The sequence below is a fragment of the Narcine bancroftii genome, chromosome 10 (assembly GCF_036971445.1).
Source record: "Narcine bancroftii isolate sNarBan1 chromosome 10, sNarBan1.hap1, whole genome shotgun sequence".
NCBI lineage: Eukaryota > Metazoa > Chordata > Chondrichthyes > Torpediniformes > Narcinidae > Narcine > Narcine bancroftii.
In genome coordinates, this window is record NC_091478.1 from 14,421,225 (window position 1) to 14,440,735 (window position 19,511).

Genomic DNA, 19,511 nt, shown 5'->3' on the forward strand with positions numbered 1-19,511 from the left:
AAGTTAGGCCAAAGGCCGTGTTTGTGTACTGTAAACTCCGACCAGCCACATTGCCCTCCTCTCCTCCCAAAAATGTGTAGTTTGTTAGAGTCAGGGGTGATTAAGTTGCTTCTAGTATTTAAATGAATGAGAGAATCAGGGGAGAGTTGTTGACCATGTGGGGAGAGTAGATTAGAGGGAAAATTGATGGTTGAGAGGCATTTATCTGTAAGAGTTGATGGGCTGAAAAGATTTACTTCTATGTCAAAATAATTATGAATTTAAACATTCAGTACTGTATATATACATGTAATAGTCAATATCATGTAAATGTCTACCCCCCCCCCCCCCATTATTTTGGCCCAAACATCAGGTATTTTCTATAAAAGTCGAGCCTCCTATTTTTTCCCCTGGCCAGCCACTGACTGGAGCTCCTGATGCTCCAACCATAGATCCTTCCCAAGGTTGTCTGCCCATCTGAGTTCACAACGCCCCGATCACAGATCCTCAGCTGCCCGCCGGAGCTCCTGACGCCCCAACAGCGGATCTTCGCGTCAGCCGCCCGACCATCTGAGCTCCCAAACGCGGGCTTACCTCCTGGTCCGGGCCGCCCACCGACCTATCCATCTGAGCTCCTGATGCAGCAAATGATGCAGGTACTTACTCTAGTCAAAAGTAGTATGCTTGTAATAGTCAACTCCTTAAATTTTACCCGAAAAAGTGGTCCCTAAAACTCGACTATTACATGTGCATGTATATGGTAAGCTTTTAGTGAAAGCACTACATTTATGGATCTATTTGGCCCCTCTGTGCTCAAGCAAGGATTCTTTCTTCAAGTTTTAAGAAAAATATATTCTGATGGGATTGTGCTACTGTGAACATTAGGAAATATTTACAAACCAGCAATGGAAAATGAAAGTCTGAATCGTCTTTTGATTTTTTTTTTGTGTGTCAGAATTGATCTCATTAACGAGATGATGGCTGGATCCCTATTAATTCTTGCCGAATAAAGTGCTTTTAGAAGTTCTTTTCATAGAGAGCCTTCTTTGATGTGATAGTTTAGTATTGAATGCATTTCCCCCTCTCCCAACACAGAAAAATATAAAATGCTGAGCTCACCAGCTCCACTACCTCTTCATTCCCATTCACCAACCACAAAACACACAAACCACATGCACACAAGTTGAAAACGAAAGTCTCTCTAGTTCTTTAAACCCACTCGGAGATTTGGCATCATAAGGAAATTATATTTTTTTTTAAATGCAAAAGAAATTTCTTCCAGAAGAAAGGCATCTAAGCGAAAATAAAATCTTGTCATTTCTTTGGCAATTTTGATTTTTCAAGATCTTTCTTCAGCAGCTGGGATTGAAGGTGAGTCTAACATGATGGTTACGCATCAGTAGAGATCGAGTGGAGCTGTAGTAGAAGCAAGCAATCACACATTGAAAAATAAATTAATTTTATTTCAATTCTCTGTATATGAATCCAGATTACAAAGAAAGATTGAGCAGATTAGGTCTTTATTTTCAGAGTGTAGAAGGTTGGGGGGGGGGAGCGGGGATTTGATCGAGGTATTTAAGATTATGAAGGGGATAGAGAGAGTTGTTGTGGATAGGCTTTTTCCCTTGATGGTTGGAGAGATTGAAACAAGAGGTCATGAATTAAGAGTTATGGGGCAAATGTTTAGAAGTAACATGAGGGGGGAACTTCTTCACAGAAAGTGGTGGCTGCATGGAATGAGCTTCCGGGAGAACGAGTGGCAACGGTCCATTTTGTCATTTACGGAAAAATTGGATAGGTATATGGATGGGTGGGGAATGGAGGGTGATGGGCAGGGTGCAGGTAGGTGGGACTAGAGGAGAGTACTTGGTTCGGTGTGGACTAGAAGGGTCGAGATGGCCTGTTTCCACGCTGTAATTGTTATATGGTTATATGTTATATGGTCATTCCATTGAGTATTATACTTATTTTTTTAAATTAAAATTAAAATGGTAAGTTAAACCAACTACTTTTCAATGGTTTTTCTTTATTATTGCAGTAGAGACTGGAATGGTTCAGCTTCATCTATCAACAGTCTTGAATATGCTGAGCAGATACAGGAAGTCGGTTGTGGCAATAATATAGGAAAGTATGTACTACTTATAATAAAACTACTGGTGATAAGATGGGCACCAACTCTGAGGTCTGATGGCAACTCACCTTCCCGAATGCATATTGCAAATAATATGGCCTGTTCTCCATCACACTCCTTTTATTACCCTCGAGAAATTAGTCATTCCAAACTCCTGCAAATGTCCAGCTGCAATTAAAGATAACATCTCATTACTTTTCACTCCTTGTGGAGTGCAGTAGGATTAAGTAGATCATGGTGCAGAATGATCAATCTGGCATCAATTTTTACAAGACAGTGAAAAAATGTCAGGGACACAACGTATTTATTATTGGAAAAGAATTTCAAAAGCAGAGTATAAAGTGCAGTTCCTATTTTGTGTACAGTACTGTACACAATGGATCGATCTCATGATTACATTTGGGTCTAATTCTGTTATTAGACCTGAAATGAGCATAAAATGGACTTTGATAACTTTTTGATCAAAGTTTAAGCTTTTGCTTATTCCTTTATAGAAACCCTCACCACCAGAATCAGACTTTATTGTTATGAAATTCGTTGTTTTGTGGCAGCATCGTAGTACAAACATTCATATTATAACCATCTTACAACATGACTAGAAAAATAAAAATAAGTGCATGAAAAGTAAGGCAGTGTCTTTGGTTCATTGATTGTTCAGGAATCTGATGACGGCGGGGAAGAAGCGGTCCTCGTGCGGCTGAGTGCTCGTCTTTAGGCTCCTGTACCTTTTTCCCAGTGATAGCAGAGTGAAGAGGGCAGGGCCTGGATGGTGGGGATCTTTGAGGATAGAGCCTGCTCTTTTTTTAAAGACATCGTCTCGATGGAGTGAAATCTGGTGCCTGTGATGTTGCAGGCCAAGTTAACAATCCTCTGGAATTTATTCTTGTCCAGGCAATGATGCAACCAGCCAGAATGCTCTCCCTGGTACACCTGTGGAAGTTTACAAGTCTTTGGTGGCTCATGAATCTCCTCAAACCCCTCACAAAATATAGCTGCTGGCAAGCTGCCTTTGTGATTGCATCAACATGGAGGCTCCAGGACAGATCCTCAGATGTTGATACCCAGAAAATTGAAATTCTTGACCCTCTCCACTACTGAGTCCTCAAATGATGGAGGGCTCATGTTCCCCTGACTTCCTCCTGAAGTCTACAATCATCTTCTTGGTTTTGCTGATGTTGAGTGCAAGGTTGTTGTCGTTACACCATTCAATGAGCTGATCTATCTCCCTCCTGTATGCTTGCTCATCGATGTTTGTGATTCTGCCGACAACTGTGGTGTCATCATCAAACTTGTAGATGGCTTTGGAATTGTGCCTGGCCACAAGGTCATGGGTGAATAATGAGTAGAGCAGTGGGCTAAGCACGCATCCTGTGTTGACAATCGGTGAGGAGGAGTCGTCATTTCCAATTCGTACTGACTGGTCTTTCAATGAGAAAGGCAAGGATCCAGTTGCAAAGTGGGGTACAGAGGCCTAGGGTTTGTGGCTTCTTGACCAGCACTGAGGGAATAATGGTATTGAAGGCCGAGCTGTAGTGAATGAAGAGTATGATTTGCTGTTTTCGAGGTGATCCAGAGCTGAGTGGAAAGCCAGTGATATTGCATCTGCAGTGGAGCGATTGTGAAGATAGGGGTATTGCCGTGGGTCTTTGTTTAGGTACGTGTTAATACTGTCTATGACCAGCCTCTCAAAGCATTTCATCACAGTAGAAGTTAGTGCTACTGGGCGGTTGTCGTTGAGGCAGCTCTCGCTACTCTTCTTGGGGACCAGGATGATTGATGCCCTTTTTTAAGCAGGTGGGAAATTCTGACTGCAGCAATGAGAGGTTGAAAATGTCCATGAACGCTCCAGCTAGTTGGTTGGCACAGATTTTCAGTACCCTGCCAGGTACAGGGCCTGACACCATCACTCCACCTGAGATTTATGACCAATAAAACCATGCATAAGCATGAGATGCTTTTCAACACCAATTTGGGTGTGATTACAGTTAAATGTCAGGGAGCAAATTACAACCACTTCTTCCTCACAGAATATACAGCCTTTGCAGTTATTGAGACCTCTATAGTAATGTTGATTAAAGGGCCAGACCATTCTCTCCTACAGTGGGTGCTGCAAAGAAAACTTCATGTAAACTAACATAGACCTGGTGATGCCAGTCATCAAACCCCAACTGGTTTTAGTGCCCAGTGATGCTAGAAGTAATATTGTAATCAGAGAAGTGGTTCTACAAAGAACTAGCAGAAATGAGCAAAAGTAAGGAGAAAGATATCTATAAAAGGGATAACACCCAAAACTGTATCTAATCAAAGTTCACCTTTTCATCAACACTTCTTACAGCAATAACATTTGTGAGAGATATAAACTCCTCATTCACAACTGAGGGATCCAAACACGTCCCTTTACATTGCAACATCTCCCAGAAGCCCCACTTCAAGATGTTCAGGCAGTTCCTGCCCTATGTGGTAAACCACTGTAATGTATAATTATCTGGTCAAGCACACTTGTAGGCCGGTTGTACCTGCGGCCCCTCCCCACAGACTACTGTGTAAATTCCCCCTGCAATTCAGTGCAAGACTACCGAACAGTAGGGATATGCTATGTTCTCAAGTGAATTAAAGCTTATTGGTTTCTCCACAATAGTCTCCTGAGTGATTGATGTTGCAATCACACTACAAGTGGCACCTTGTTGCTTGTCAAAAACTTTTTTTTTAAAAAAAAAGCTCAGTTATCTAAGTGGAGAACCTTCAATTTTTAATGGATTTTACTTGAGTGTTCAAACCTGGCAGGAGTATCTGACTGCAATGCAAGTGTTCGGAGAGGGAGCTCGTGCTCCTACAGGGACCTAGCGGCAACATGCTGCCCTGGTATGAAAAAAAACTTGGCTTCTGTGCACCATGTCTTTCAGCTGCCTGTACAGATTCCTCTGTCCTAGATGCCCCTCCCTCCTGTTAATGGAGTGTGCACTTATTCCTTGCCCATGCACCTGGTACAGTGGCATGACCATTCTCAGCCTCCTTCCTGAGGCCAGGACTGTGAGGAAATCCAAACTGCTCTCCCCACCTCCAATTGGTTCCTGAATAAGAGGAATGTTACATATGGGAATCAGAAGTGCTTGCTTTTTTTTTTACAGAATGAGAATTAATAAATTTCACCATCTTTTTAGAGCTTTTTGAAGCAGCATGAATTTTGTAACTATCTAGATTCCAGTGTTGCTTATATTGAAAATGGAATAAGTGAATTTTTCCCTGCTTTTGAGTAGTTACTTTAACCTTTCAGAATAAATACAAATGCATTCATCTGGAATCCATTGTTAGCCAAGAACTGAATACAGTAACTAAATAATATGGTATTTTACAGTAATCTTTAATTTTAAAAATATCTGAGATATTAAACTAGTTAAGCATTTTATGAAGTGAAATACTAAAACAAGAAAAGTTAAATGAGTGTAAGAGCAGTTTAAGAGACTCTTCCGCTGCATCCAGCTTCACCTTTTATTTGGATCCTGCTTAACATCACTGGTATTCATCAACACTGCAGCATCCGAGTTGGTCTCTGGACCCTGTGGATTTTTTTCAGTTTCTGGTCTCATCTATCCTTCACTGCTCCCCTCATGGTTCCATGATCACATTCTTTACTTATCAGATTTTGGAACGAGTTGCTTTTGTTCCCACATCTCCCTGCACCAGCTGTCTCCACCTTCACCCTCTCCTGACCCATCTTTCTCCATTCACCCTCACTTTCATGTCAGTCACCTGCCACTGTCTCCCAACACTGCCCTTCATTCCTCTCCACCTGGCTCCATTCAATCTGTCATCCTTAACCCCACCCACCCCATTCCTCCCTGGTTCACCAATCCTCTGCTGGCTCTAGTCTCACTCTGCAATCCCTATCCTCCTCCGACATCTGTCCTCTCCACAATTAGCCTTGATGGACGGTTTTGGCCCAAAGTGTCAACTATTCCTTTACTACCACAGATACTCCTCGACCTGCTGATTTTCCCAAGCAGATTGGTTTTTTTTTCCCTCCACATTGTTAGCTATGAGCTAGGAATCTGTTGCCTACAAAGACTTAGTAAGTCCATTTCATTTCTTGAATTTGCTTCTTGGTTTTGTCTGAATTTCTCAAAGGTCTGATTTTTTTCAAGAAAAGTTCTTTGGTAAACTCCCTTCCTATTTTTTAAATGTTAAGATCCCTCTGAGATTGGCCGTGGTTGAAATCTGCACTGTTTAGGATCATAAAGTAGCTCAGGGGTGCTTGTGTCATGCAATGAAACAAGTATTTGGGCACATACCGACAACTTGAATTTTCTGTTTATTTACTGAATTGACAAATTTATCTCGATTGTGGTTAGTCTAAATGTTGTTATCTGTGGGCCTGGCAAGTAAGGATGTTAATTCTAAGATTTAAACTTTTTGAAGTTTTAGGCAGACATTTTTCCTGTGACAAATTTTAAGAATATTATTTACATCGTAGTAGAGGCTGATTCCAGACATTTAAACCTATGCCCTCCAATTACTGCTAAATTAACTTACAACCCCGTGCACTTTGAAGGATGGGAGGAAACTGGAGAATATACGAACTCTTTACAGAGTGTGCCGGATTTGAACCTGGGTCACTGGAGCTGTAATGGCATTGGCGCTAACCATGCCACCTAACTAATGTTGCCAATTAATAGTTCTAATACCCTTTTGTTTCTTTTTATTTCTTTCCCTCTCCTTTATTTTGTTTTCCTAAAGAGTTAAAATTACTGCATGCACTCGTACGTGTTCTACCTTGAGTATCACATATTTTATGCAGTTAACTTCAGATAAAATGGTTTCCCTTGTAAAATGTTTCTCATGCTACACTTGGATGATCCATAAATTGTGTTAGTTGCCATTAGTTACTTCTACTTACCTAGAAATTAATAGTTAAATAGTTTTCTATTTTTAACATGTTCCCTGCAGCAAAAAATAAATCAGTTACCACGATATTTGCTTTAGAGTTTGGATCTTGATAAGTGTAAAAGAAATTGATCAAATTGTAATGTTTACTTTAATAGTCTGTGGAATTATGATGTGCAGTGGCTGTTTTTAAAACTTCAATAGGGGTCAGTACTTTGGACAAACCACTTTGTTACATTCTATCAGTTTTGTGTCATAGAATCCATTACTTAAAGCATCAAAAAGAATACTTAAAGCCCTGTTAAAGAGTATAATTTCTATTGATGCTCAATTGAAACAAAGTTTTAAATGTTCCCTGTGATCTGTTAGAACTGCCTTCTTCACAGCGTATTCAAAATCAACTGCAGGATAATTATGACATTAAAGGCATGCTCAGGTTGGATACACAGAGCTGCATTTTCCCTTGGTCAAAAGGAACTGTGAACCTAGCAGTATTTCACACAACTACTTGCGCTCTACTGCTTTAAACCAGTACCAGTCACGGACTTTGTCCCAGGGTAGATGTTTCTAGCACAAGAGGGCATAGGTTCAAGGTAAGAGGGGAGACCTGAAGTAGGCACAGAAATAGGCTAATCAGCCCATCGAGCTGATCCACTTTCCCATTCAGCTCATGATTAAATGGTGGGGCAGCCCATTTCTGCTCCTATATCGTATGGTCTTAATGAACTTTACTAACCTGTCTTTGGCCATGTTGCAGAATATGAACAACATGTTGTAAGAAAAAGGTTGAAGATTTTCCCTGCATACAAAATGTATTTAAATAATGCATATCCACAGAGCCAAGCAATGGCCTTCTCATCAGTTGAGTTTGGTGTTCTTCTCATTAACTGAGTGGTTAAATGGAAGAACAAATTTTGACAGTATATGACACTGTCTTTCTCACTCTGCATATGTACTTAAAAGATGGAAACTCTTGCCTTACAATGAAGGTGCAAGTGAGGAAGGGGATGGAGAGTGGGACCAACAGTGCCCCTCCCCATGGAGCTGCTGTGAATCCAGTGAGGAGAGTGACCTCCTTTAGTGTTGAGCCCTTGATCTGGACTTGTTCTGCAGGTTCCAAACTGCCAAAATGTAAGCACTAATTGCCAGGCAGCCATGTAGTGGCCCCTACCTTTTAGTTTTCGGTAGTTCTGGGAATACCTTTTAAGACTTTTTGACACAAATGTGTCGGGTCGGCATGAATCTCAAACCTTCTGTGTTGATTGCATCAGAGGATGCTGAAATTTACAATTTTTTCTTCAGCAAAATTATCAAAGAAACAAAGCTGGAAAAATTGAATATCACAGTTTGCCAACATGACTTCAAAAATAATCTTTCACTCATGGAAGTAAATGATAAAGTTTGGTAAGTAGTTTTTGATATTTTCTTCCAACATGTAGTAAACTACTTTTAAAACTCAAATTTTAAAATAAATGCATGTGCATCATTCTATTGTATTTACACAATGAAAACAAATATTGGTGTAGTGAGTGTTGCTCAGAAACTAGAAGAGGAAAAAGCTCGAGAGGCCTGGTGTTCTGAACAGAGCTCACTAAGTGGTAACCTTTTGCTTTTGGCAGTATTTTCAGTGGTTGGTGCCAAAGGGGTACAGAGAAAGACCATTGCTTTGTTCATATTACAAAAAATACCAGTTGCTCGCAAAAAATATGGTACAAATTCAGCAAACTGTTGAATTTCTTATTCAAGGAATTCACAGGTTTTGTTTTTGATGTACTCTTCCTTACTCTTTCATTCTCTTGTCTTCTCCTTTTAATTATTGACACTCTTACTAATCAAGAAGCTATCAACCCCTGTTTTAAATCTCCTCATTGACTGCTTCCACAGCTGTCTGTGATTTCCACAGATTCAGCACCATCTGGCTGTTCTAAAGGGACGTCCTTTCATCCTGTGCCCTCTGGCCACTACTGGCCCTTTCAATACTCTGAATGTTTCAAAAGATCCCCTCCTCATCCTTCAAAACCCTAGTGAGTGCCTCATGTTAACCCACCCTCAATACTCCTTATGTGGTCTGACTAGTGCCTTGTAAAGCAGCCATTCTCAACCTTTTTTTATGCAAGTCCCACTGCAGACTCCCTACTTTCTCAACAGTACCTGCCCCTCCAACTTTCTTATCATCCACAAATCTGGATACAAATCTATTAAATTCATCATCATTTACACACAATGTGAAAAGTAGAGGGCCCAACAGTGTCCCCTGCGGAACACCACCGGTCACTGGCAGGCAGCTGTAAAAAGGCCCCCTTAATTCCCCCTCTTTACCTCCTGCCATTCAGCCAATCTTCTAACCCTGTTGGTACCGTTCCAAAATACCATGGGCAGCTATCTTAATTCACAGCCTTGTGTATGACACCTTGTCAAAAGCCTTCTGAAAATCCATGCAAATAATATCCACGGACTCTCCTTTGTCCTGCTCGTGACTTTCACAAAGAATTCCAACTGGCAAGATCTCCCCTGTAGGAAACCATGCTGTCTTCCATCTATTTTATCTTGTGCTGCCCAATTACACCTAATTGGCCTACGACCCCCGGTGCGTTTCACATGGTGGAAGGAAACCGGAGCACCCGGAGGAAACCCAAGCAGACACCGAGAACCTATAAACTCCAAAAAGACAGTGTCATTTTCGAATCCCACAGTCCCGATCACTGGCTCTGTAATAGCATTGCACTAAACGCTGTCCTAACCGTGCTGCCCAAGACTCAAACGTCATCCTTAATAGAATCTTGCCAGCCACTAAAGTCAGGCTAATTGGGCTGTAGTTTCCTGCCTTTGGGCTCTTTCCCTTCTCAAAGAGTGGGAGTGATATTTACTATTTTCCATTCAAATTTTCTACTTGTCACCCTTGGTACTAAGCTGCTGCCAGAGAAGGAAATCTAGTTCATCTCTGAGTTGAAGAGGTCGTCTTTTCTCTCGTGCACCACACTTTGCACAGAGGTTAAAAAAAAAACAGAGTCAAGGGGCTGCAATAAAATTTGTGGTTTTTTTTTCCTCATTAATTTACAAGATTCAAGGTTCCTTTGAATAATGTACAAAATTAGTTTCCATTCCTTTGCCCTGCAAAGGCGCACAGAGACTCCACTAGTCCAGCGCTGCTGTCAAAACAAGAAATGGAAGCAAAATTGAGTTCCCTCAGGGATGTGGATCCTAACACCCTTCACCGCCGCCTGCTGCACGTCTGCAAGCTCCACGGCCACACAAACTCCAGTGGTGAACCCGAGCTCCAGGTGGTCCAAGTCGCCTTCCTTGGCCCCCGCCTTGTCAGAAGGTGTCAGTGCCCTTCAGTCCACACCAGCGTTAACGTTACAGCGGTGATCACCTAAAATGAATGGATAGAAAGCAGGTTCTTTCATTGAGTACGCTTTCCCCCCCGCAGTCTTCCTCTGTGTATTCCACCCAAGCAAGTACTCCTCTGATGGGCAAAAAATGAAAATCTTCTTTGCAAGTCTAACATAATGGTCTTGAAGCTCACACCTCCTGCCATCAGCACAGAGCCAGCTTGAATCATGGCCTGGGGAACTGATGAGTAATGGTGCCATCTTGTGGCTTATTTCACAGGTCTCCATTTCCAAGAATCTCTTTCCTCTGGTACTTTTCCTTTAATGTCATTTTGTCTAAGGGTTTGATAAACGCCACTTAATGAAGTTCTTCTTCTTTCTGACAGTGTTGCACACGCAGGTGAGGAGTGTGCATTTCAGCCTGGTGATCAAATTGTGGCAATCAACAAGCTTCAGATCCACAACGTGGAGGAAGTGAGCATCTTAACTAACAGGTCAATGGAAGAAGAGGTACGTCACATTTCATTTCATAATGGTTGCTCTGAAGTCCAAGAGCATTGAAGATCACCTTGGCAAATCTAAAGTTTTGACAAATCTGAGAATTACAATGTGACTCTCCCATCCCCAAAACCAAGCCCCACCCCACTGATACTATTGTAGAATGTCAGCCTGGTCATTTTAATTTGGACAGGCTGCTCGGTAGCAGGTCCTTCATTAACCTGCAATCCCCAACTCATTTTGAATGGTGGGAGGAGACTGGAGCACCCGGAGAAAACCCTCGCAGACATGGGGTGAATGTGCAAACTCTTTAAGGACAGCCCCCAATTAGAATTGGGTCAGTAGTACTGTAATAACTTTGCACTAATGGCTACGTTAACCATTCTACTCGGTGTGTACATGCTGGTTGTTGTTGTTACTGCTTATGGAGCACACAATAACCTGTGCGTATCATAGGTTGCTGCCATTTGGGGGGGGGGTGGGGGCAGTATTTGGAGCTTTCCTTCCCCTAGAAAGCTGTAAACAGTTCACATTGCCCTTTTGTTCAGGCAAAGGAATTGCCTCCAATCTACCTTTGTCTTCAGGGACCTCAGACCTTTTGCTAGACTGGGCGATCAAGGTGGCCTATATTCACAGAGACAGCGCATACTGTCAGAAGAAGCCCCCAGCCGCAAGCAAGCTCCGTCCTTGTCACGAGCAGAGGGATGATTCACCTCATTGGGCTGGAGCCTGGTGTCTCTAAGTCGGCCTATTTTCCAGACACCCCCCCCCCCCCCAACTTCATGGATAATGGCAGAAAGTGCACTGAAAGACCCAAAGATTCCTGCTACAATTACCGTGGTACATTTCTTCACTCTTCAAGAACTACTGGTACTGGGATGTATCGGAGGTATCCATCCATACAGTTAGCTACCAGAGTCTGCTGCTGAGAGGGTGCCAAGTGGTAGTACACAGTGAAAGGCTGTTGAGAAACCGGTCCTTCCACATCCTTTTCTCTCAAATCTTAGATCAATACCAAAGTTGCTCCTGAGTCTTGGGCAGCACGGTTAGGACAGCAGTTAGTGCCATGCTATTACAGGGCCAGCAATCGGGACTGAGATTCTAATCTGGCACTGTCATTTTGGAGTTTGTACGTTCTCGATGTCTGCTTGGGTTTCCTCTGGATGCTCCGGTTTCCTGCCACCATTCAAAACGCACAGGGGGTTTTAGGCCAATTAGGTATAATTGGGCGCCATGGGCTTGTGGGGCAAAATGGCCTGTTACCGTGCTGTATGTCTAAGTGTTTTTAAAAATTATCAATTTAAAATAAATAGCACCTGAGGGAAAAAAACTGAAAACATAAGCTGCCCAATATCAGTGCTGTTAATTTAATAACAAAATAAACCAATGAGTCTCTTCAACGTGACGGAGAACACAGGAGAGAAAATGCATTTGTTGCATCCAATCTCAAAGCATGTACAATTTCTCACTCCTCCATCACAGAATTCAACTTTCTCTGCAAATAATTTCAAATGTATCCTGGCAAACTCATACTTTGCTAATATTCCTTGGTTGCAAGAAGATGTATTCGTGAATGGGTGACCAGGTTTACCCGATGTGTTAGTATACGTTAGTTCACATTGGATTTTAAAATACCACTCCTGAGACTATCCATCCTTTCTGAAAGAGAGTGGACAACCTGCTACATAGATTGTTAGCACGTTAACATCTAGTTCTATGATCTGGCACCGCCGTTATGTGTATTGGCATGTTTGAGCTTGACACTTCAATCTGGCATACGAGATAAACATGAGGTCAATGGCATGTGAACCAAAACCAATGCTATTTATGGCAGTCAGAACACAACTGAGTGCTAGTTTATTTTGGCCCATAGTCCCGTGCTGCCCAAGACTCTGGAGCAACTTTGGTATTGATCTAAGATTTGAGAGAAAAGGATGTGGAAGGACCGGTTTCTCAACAGCCTTTCACTGTGTACTACCACTTGGAACCCTCTCAGCAGCAGACTCTGGTAGCTAACTCTATGGATGGATACCTCCGATCCACATCTGTCCTCATAACGTCCCAATATGGAGCCACATCACTAGAAAAAAAAACAAGAGTTTTGCAGTTTCCTGGGAACATGTTATTCAATTAACCTCACCAAAAATATCTAGATATAGTCATAACTTTCTGTAGGTTCTTGCTGTCCCGAGATTGGGTGCTCACAGGTCGAATAGCGTGGAAACAAACTTGATACATTAATATCAATTGTACTTTCAAGAGGGAGAATTTCATAGACTGGCATATGTAGGCAAGAAATCTGGGTAACCAAGAGTTGAAGTTGCAAAGATTTTTAGAGGATGGTTTAACAAAGTATTTTCAAAAATTAAATTGTAATCAGACAAAAGGGGGATATATGGTAAGCTTGAACTGTGGAAATTAAAACTACCTTAAAATCTCCTGTTTTGTGATTAGCATGCTGGATGTTGGATGTACTTCTGGAACTTAAAGGATATGAACTTTTCCTTCTTCCCCCCCCCCCCCCCCAACCAGGTGACTGCCACCATTCTACGACTTCCTGTCCACAATGAAAATATGGAGAGTTTGAGAAAAGAACTAATTAAAAAGTAAGTGAGCTGTTCTTATTAGGCAGTGGAATGTTCCAATTGGTCTCTATTTTCCAAAAAAACATTGTATTTGCTTGTGGGACTTGTTACTTGTTTGGCTAAAATGGATGAAGTCTCACAGCTGCTAATTCCACTCCCCAAAATGTGGAAGCATCACTTATTGTAGAAAGAGGTGATGTACACTTCTAAAATAGAAACGTGCTTTTAATTGATGGAATTGGGTCGAGGAGGCACTCGAAAGGAAAACAAAGGAGGCTGAAAGGAAATTGTTTCCAGTCCAATGAGCACTGTACCACAGTGGCAATGTACAAGAGATTCACCCTTGTCCGCTAAAGACCTGATTGTTGACTTAAGGAAAGCCAGAGGTATACGATCCAGTGATCATTGGGGGATCAGAGGTGGAGAGGGTGAGCAAATTTAGGTTCTTGGGAGTCACTATCTCGGAGGGCCCAACACATTAATGGCATCGTGAAGAAAGCACGACAGCGCCTCTACTTCCTCAGAAGTTTGCCAAGGTTTGGTTTGGCATCAGAAACCCTGGCAAATTTCTAGAGATGTGGTGGAAAGTGTGCTGACTGGCTGCATCACGGTCTGGAATGGGTACACCAATACCCCTGAGCATAAAGCCCTCCAAAGGATAGTGGACGCAGCCTAGGACATCACAAGCAAAACCCTCCCCACTAATGAGTATATCTCTAGGGATCGCTGCCGTCGGAGAGCAGCAGCAATCATCAAAGACCTTTCCCACCCACACACGCTCTGTTCTCACTGCTGCCATTAGGAAAGGGGTCTAGGTGCCACAACACTCACACCCCCAGATTCAGGAACAGCTGCTCCCCCTCCACCATCAGACTCCTCAACGACAAACTCAATCAAGTTAAGTCACCTTGATTTGTCATTCATTGCAAACATTGCTCGGTAAAGGTGAGATAGCATTTCTCCAGGACCACAGAGCAGATTTACACAAATATAAGTTAAATAGAAGTTAAAATATTAAGACTATATGTCTTAATAAAAGTCTACAGTTCATTATCCACATATGTTCTGGGAATTCAGAAGCCTGATGGCTTGGGGGGTGGTGGGGGGGGTGGGGGGAGAAGCTGTTGCCCAATTTGGATATAAGGGCCTGAGTCCTACCAGATGGCAGAAGGGGTGTGTGGAGTCCTTCACAATGTTTATTGTTTTCTACATGCATCGAGTGTTGTAGATGTCCATCATGGTAGGAGGAGAGCCCCCAATGATCTTTTCTGCTGGCTCCACTATCCTCGCAGTCTGAGGTTTCCAAGCTGGTGTTAAGAGGCCAGGTAAGGTTCTCCGCCAAGTCCACATCAAGGAACTTGATACTCTTGATGACCTCAACAGTAAAGCCATCAATGTTTAGCGGAGCGTGATCTCCCTGGGCTCTCCTGAAGTCTTTTGTTTATATACAGTTGTTGGCTCTGCACCAGTCCATCACCAATTGCAGCTCACCTCTGTACGCTAACTAATAAGCCCCATCACGGTCATATCGTCAGCAACTTGTTTAAGGACTCTTGTGCATTTTATTGATTGTCTTTTTGTTCTCTCTGTGTTGCACAGTCACTTTGTTTACATTCGTTATATGTTTACAGTTCTTTGTTTACATGTTTTACACTGTGTACAGTTTATTTTTTTGCATTACCAATTAGTGATAATTCTGCTGCGCCCGCAGGAAAACGGAATCTCAGGGATGTATGTGATGTCATGTATGTACCCTGGCAATCAATCTAAAATCTGAAGCATATGTGAACTCATCAGTCTTGCTTTCCAAACCTTTGCTTCCATTGACTTAAATGAAAAACAAATCCGGTAAAAGGGGAAGCTTAAAAATTTCTGAAAGCTGTTAGCAGGGTGAATATAGTTGTTCAATCATTGAAAACTATGGTTTAATGAAATCTATGCAAATTAATTGTATTTTATTTTGTTCCTGCACAAGGTTGTAAATTTCACGGTGGACTATCAACAAACTAATGACCAGGGAAACATCATCAAAGCCAACATTGATCATGTTAAGTCAGTCGGCCACCGTGTTTCAGTGTAACTGTTGTGTTCTTCTGCACCTTGTCGATCGCGACTAATTTAATGCTAAACACCTTTGCAATTCTTAGCTCAGGCCATCACAAATTCTCTGCCCAAATTACATCAAAACATTCTGGGTAATTTCCCTTTGTTTACTCTAAGATCAATGACTAAAATGAAGTGTAAAATAATCTTTTAAACACTGTGATTCTCAATGACTTATTGGCATTCATGGTACAGTATCTTAGTTAATCTGCTGTTCTGATTTCAAGCAAGCAATGTGTGATTTACTTAAAAGGCAATGTAGTCACCAAAATGTAAACCAGGCACGATGGTTATGAGTAAACCTATATTGTATCTGGGGTATATTTTATTGCAGTTTATGACATTTACTTAATAGAACCAAAAGAAATGTGTTAATATCTGCTGTCAAAATATGCCCTTCATTTGTAAGATACAATGCCACTATAAACATCTCTTTCGCAAAATAGTGATTATTTCTTGGAAAATATATTATTAATAGTTGCACTCCTTCATGGTTTAGTTGATGAATTAGTTTGTTTTCATACTGAAACATAGTACAGAATCGAACTGAAATTTTACTGCCTCACATCTGTCCCCAGAAATTGAAATTGGGTAGGATTAAGATGCACAAATCACTCTAGGAACATATTAAAAATGTGAGAATTTAATAAGCACCAAAAATACCATATCATTAATTTGGATTTCTGGATGTGTTCTGGAACTCCATTAATTTGCAATTTCTGGATGTGTTCTGGAATTCCATTAATTTGGATTTCTGGATGTGTTCTGGAATTCCATTAATTTGGAATTTATGGATGTATTCTGGAATTCCATTAATGTGGAATCCTGGATGTGTTCTAGAATTCCATTAGTTTACAATTTCTGGATGGTTTTCTGGAATTCCATTAATTTGGAATTCTGGATATGTTCTGGAATTCTATTAATTTGGATTTCTGGGTGTGTTCTGGAATTCCATTAATGTGGAATCCTGGATGTGTTCCAGAATTCCATTAGTTTACAATTTCTGGATGTGTTCTGGAATTCCATTAATTTGGAATTTCTGGGTGTGTTCTGGAATTCCATTAATTTGGATTTCTGGATGTGTGCTGGAAATCCATTAATTTGGATTTCTGGATGTGTTCTGGAAATCCATTAATTTGGATTTCTGGATGTGTTCTGGAAATCCATTAATTTGGAATTCTGGATGTGTTCTGTATCCACGATCCAAACTGGTATTTTGATTCAGTGCCAGAACTACCATTGTTCAGATTGAAAAGTTGATCCATTTGTCGTCTTGGGTAGATAATAAAAAGTTCCCATGGCTGTTTTATGAAGTCAGTCTGATCAACATATGATCCTTATCCAATGTTATTCAAACAATATATATATATATATATAATATTCTTTGCTGCAGTATCTGTAGCCTGGTAGTCACACAAGAAGAACTGTGACTCCCACACCCTACAAAAGAACTTCTTGTGAAATCCTTTGGAATATCCTGAGCTCATGAAATACTATAATTGGATGAATACAGTGTATTTTTTACACTGTCCCTGTAAAGAAAAGCCCAAGAAATTTAAATGTTAGACAATGGCATGTTAGCAGCACTTTTAAAATCATCGGCATGAATTATTTACATCAAAATGTGACGTGTATTATAATTGCTTTCCTCAAGTCGTATCACTGGTTTTATTGTTTAAAACTTAACAATTGAATTAATATTTAATATCCAAAAGTGCTGCAATTGATTAAGGGGAAGTTTAAAGCATAGATTTTGTATGAACATTGGATATGTCAAACTACTATTAATTTTGCGGAATATGATTTGAATCGATAAATTTAGTATTATGTTATGATTTCTAGGAAGGACATTTTTAAATGTAACAACAATTTGCAAATTACATTTTTTTAAAGATTTATAATGTCATATCGTTTAGAACTTCATTATAATTCCATTAACAAATTTAGATAACAATCTGATGTTTAGACCAATTGGTACCTGACTTTCCTATGGTTGAAAGGTAACCTAGTGGTTGCTCATTGAAGAATGCTCCAGTGTTCAGTAAAAATTGGAGTTACCGAAAAGATACTACAGTAGATCACAAGACAGAGTGTGGCTCAAGTAATGTGAAGGATCAGGATTGCTACAAGCTATAAATCAATCTTCCCTCCATTTGTTGAAATTTCATTTTAAACCAGAGTCTAAGATGCTCTCCAGCAGGCCAAAGTGGAGCTTAAAATGTTTAAAGTGGGAGCTCTTTGAGCCATTGTCTCAATTATGCTCTTCTGTCGTTTTCCTGGAACTTTCCTTTGTGGCCTGTGTAGTAGCACTGTGAGCTACACCTTGTGGACAGCTGGCATCTTCGGCTTTCACCCTGACCTCTCCACTGGGTTCATCTCTGAGAAGTTGATAACACACCAGGGCTTGGTGCACACCATCCACTGTTACAGCAAGTCACCAGCAGGGCACACTCAGGCGTAGCTAGTAAACCCCAAGGTTCAAGGAGTGGGTCTTTAATGTTGCCTGATTGGTCATGAGATAGTTTTAGTAGTCTTTAATTGTGACAATTATTGACAATGTCTTGGGTCAGGTTTACATTTCCATTTTTTAATATAATTGGTACAAGGAATAGCCAAATATGGAATCCTGAATTAAACCAGAAGAATTAGCATTTTAGTACTGGAGTTGTGTGTAGTTCTCCTAAACTCCAGCAGGTGGTGCAGTAATTGCATATTGCAAAATGTATAAGTAAATGGTAATATAAACATAATATGCACACTTTCTTTACAAATAAAAACAACTCATTTATGCTTAAATTAGCTCTAATTGTCAATTCCTTAATGTATTCTTCAAAATACATTTGTGTACAGTTCAAAATGACGCCAAGTGACCCTGAATGGAATATCCTCCATCTCTCTCATCAGGTGATTTTATTAATTACGTGCACATTTACTCAAGATCCTTTCTTTGAAAGATTTAATTCCTTTTTCTCCTGTGAGTACTTTCACAAAGGGAAAGCACTGTGGTTGATTTGCATCACAGATTTTAGGCAAACCAATTGAGTTGTTTTAGTAATAGACATCCACCTCTTGCGCTGCTAAATACTTCCTTTTGTTTTCATTTCTTCACAATCCTGTCACCATCAAGCTTCCTGCTCCAGCTGGGAAACTAGATTAACGTTGGAATTAGAACATTGCTGTCCAGTGCAAAAGTTATCAAAGGACAGGAACACTTAACTCTCCCAGCACTCTCTGTCGTGGGGCCCATTTGCAAACTGCAAGCTTTGCATGGTCTCAGGATCAAACCCATCAGTCTTTAACCTGGCACGGCTTCACCTCTCAAAGCTTTAAACACTTGACCCGTAACCTCCATGATTGTTTTCATATTTGGGTAGGTGATTTGATTCACCCTTAGTCTGCCATGAAAGCGTTCATGTTGGGCAAACTGCATTCAGCAGGTCTGACTGTTGGGAGCCACAGTCTCTTAAAGCCTTATGGTCGGCTTCTATTTTAATGGCTGAGAAGCAACTAACAGCTGATATTTAATTGTGAGCAAGGTTCTTAACCCCTTGTGGCAAGTGGGACCGAATTGCTGGTAGGGGAAAAAGCTGCTGAGAAGGGCGATTAGAGATGTGAATGGAAGGAGCCTCGTCCCAATTCAGCAAAGAGATGCCTGCTGATGTGTTGGTACCAAGGCTGACAAACTGCACTGGATTAACATATTTAAATTAGACTCTCTCCACTGAGTGCTGAGCTGAGTGCTAAATATAAATCAGTAGAGTGGGGTGTATAAATTTGAATCCTGAACTTAATGAAGGACATTGGAGTTGGTGTAACACTGATTAATTTCTGGGATAAGTGTTTTTTTCCTTCATAGAGAAATGATTAGGGATGGTCTCTGCTTCATCTGGAGAGTCTACCATAAATAGCTAGGGACTCATCTTAAGGGGTTAGCTATTTAGAATTGAGGTGTGGAGAACTTTCATCCATGGATGGTTGTGAAGGTTTGGGGATTCTACACCA

The 19,511-nt window shown here is 40.9% G+C and overlaps 1 protein-coding gene across 1 annotated transcript in view; it reads left to right on the top strand.

Moving 5' to 3' along the window:
• LOC138744192 (pleckstrin homology domain-containing family S member 1-like) overlaps positions 1 to 18,305 on the top strand; it is a 42,639-nt gene extending 24,334 nt beyond the window's left edge. The window contains exons 11-15 of the mRNA XM_069899974.1: positions 2,018 to 2,107; positions 8,294 to 8,395; positions 10,710 to 10,833; positions 13,354 to 13,427; positions 15,382 to 18,305. Of these exons, the coding sequence (XP_069756075.1) occupies positions 2,018 to 2,107; positions 8,294 to 8,395; positions 10,710 to 10,833; positions 13,354 to 13,427; positions 15,382 to 15,388 (397 nt within the window). The 3' untranslated portion in view covers positions 15,389 to 18,305. The remainder of the gene's footprint in view (positions 1 to 2,017; positions 2,108 to 8,293; positions 8,396 to 10,709; positions 10,834 to 13,353; positions 13,428 to 15,381) is intronic.
• The last annotated feature ends 1,206 nt before the right edge of the window (positions 18,306 to 19,511 follow it).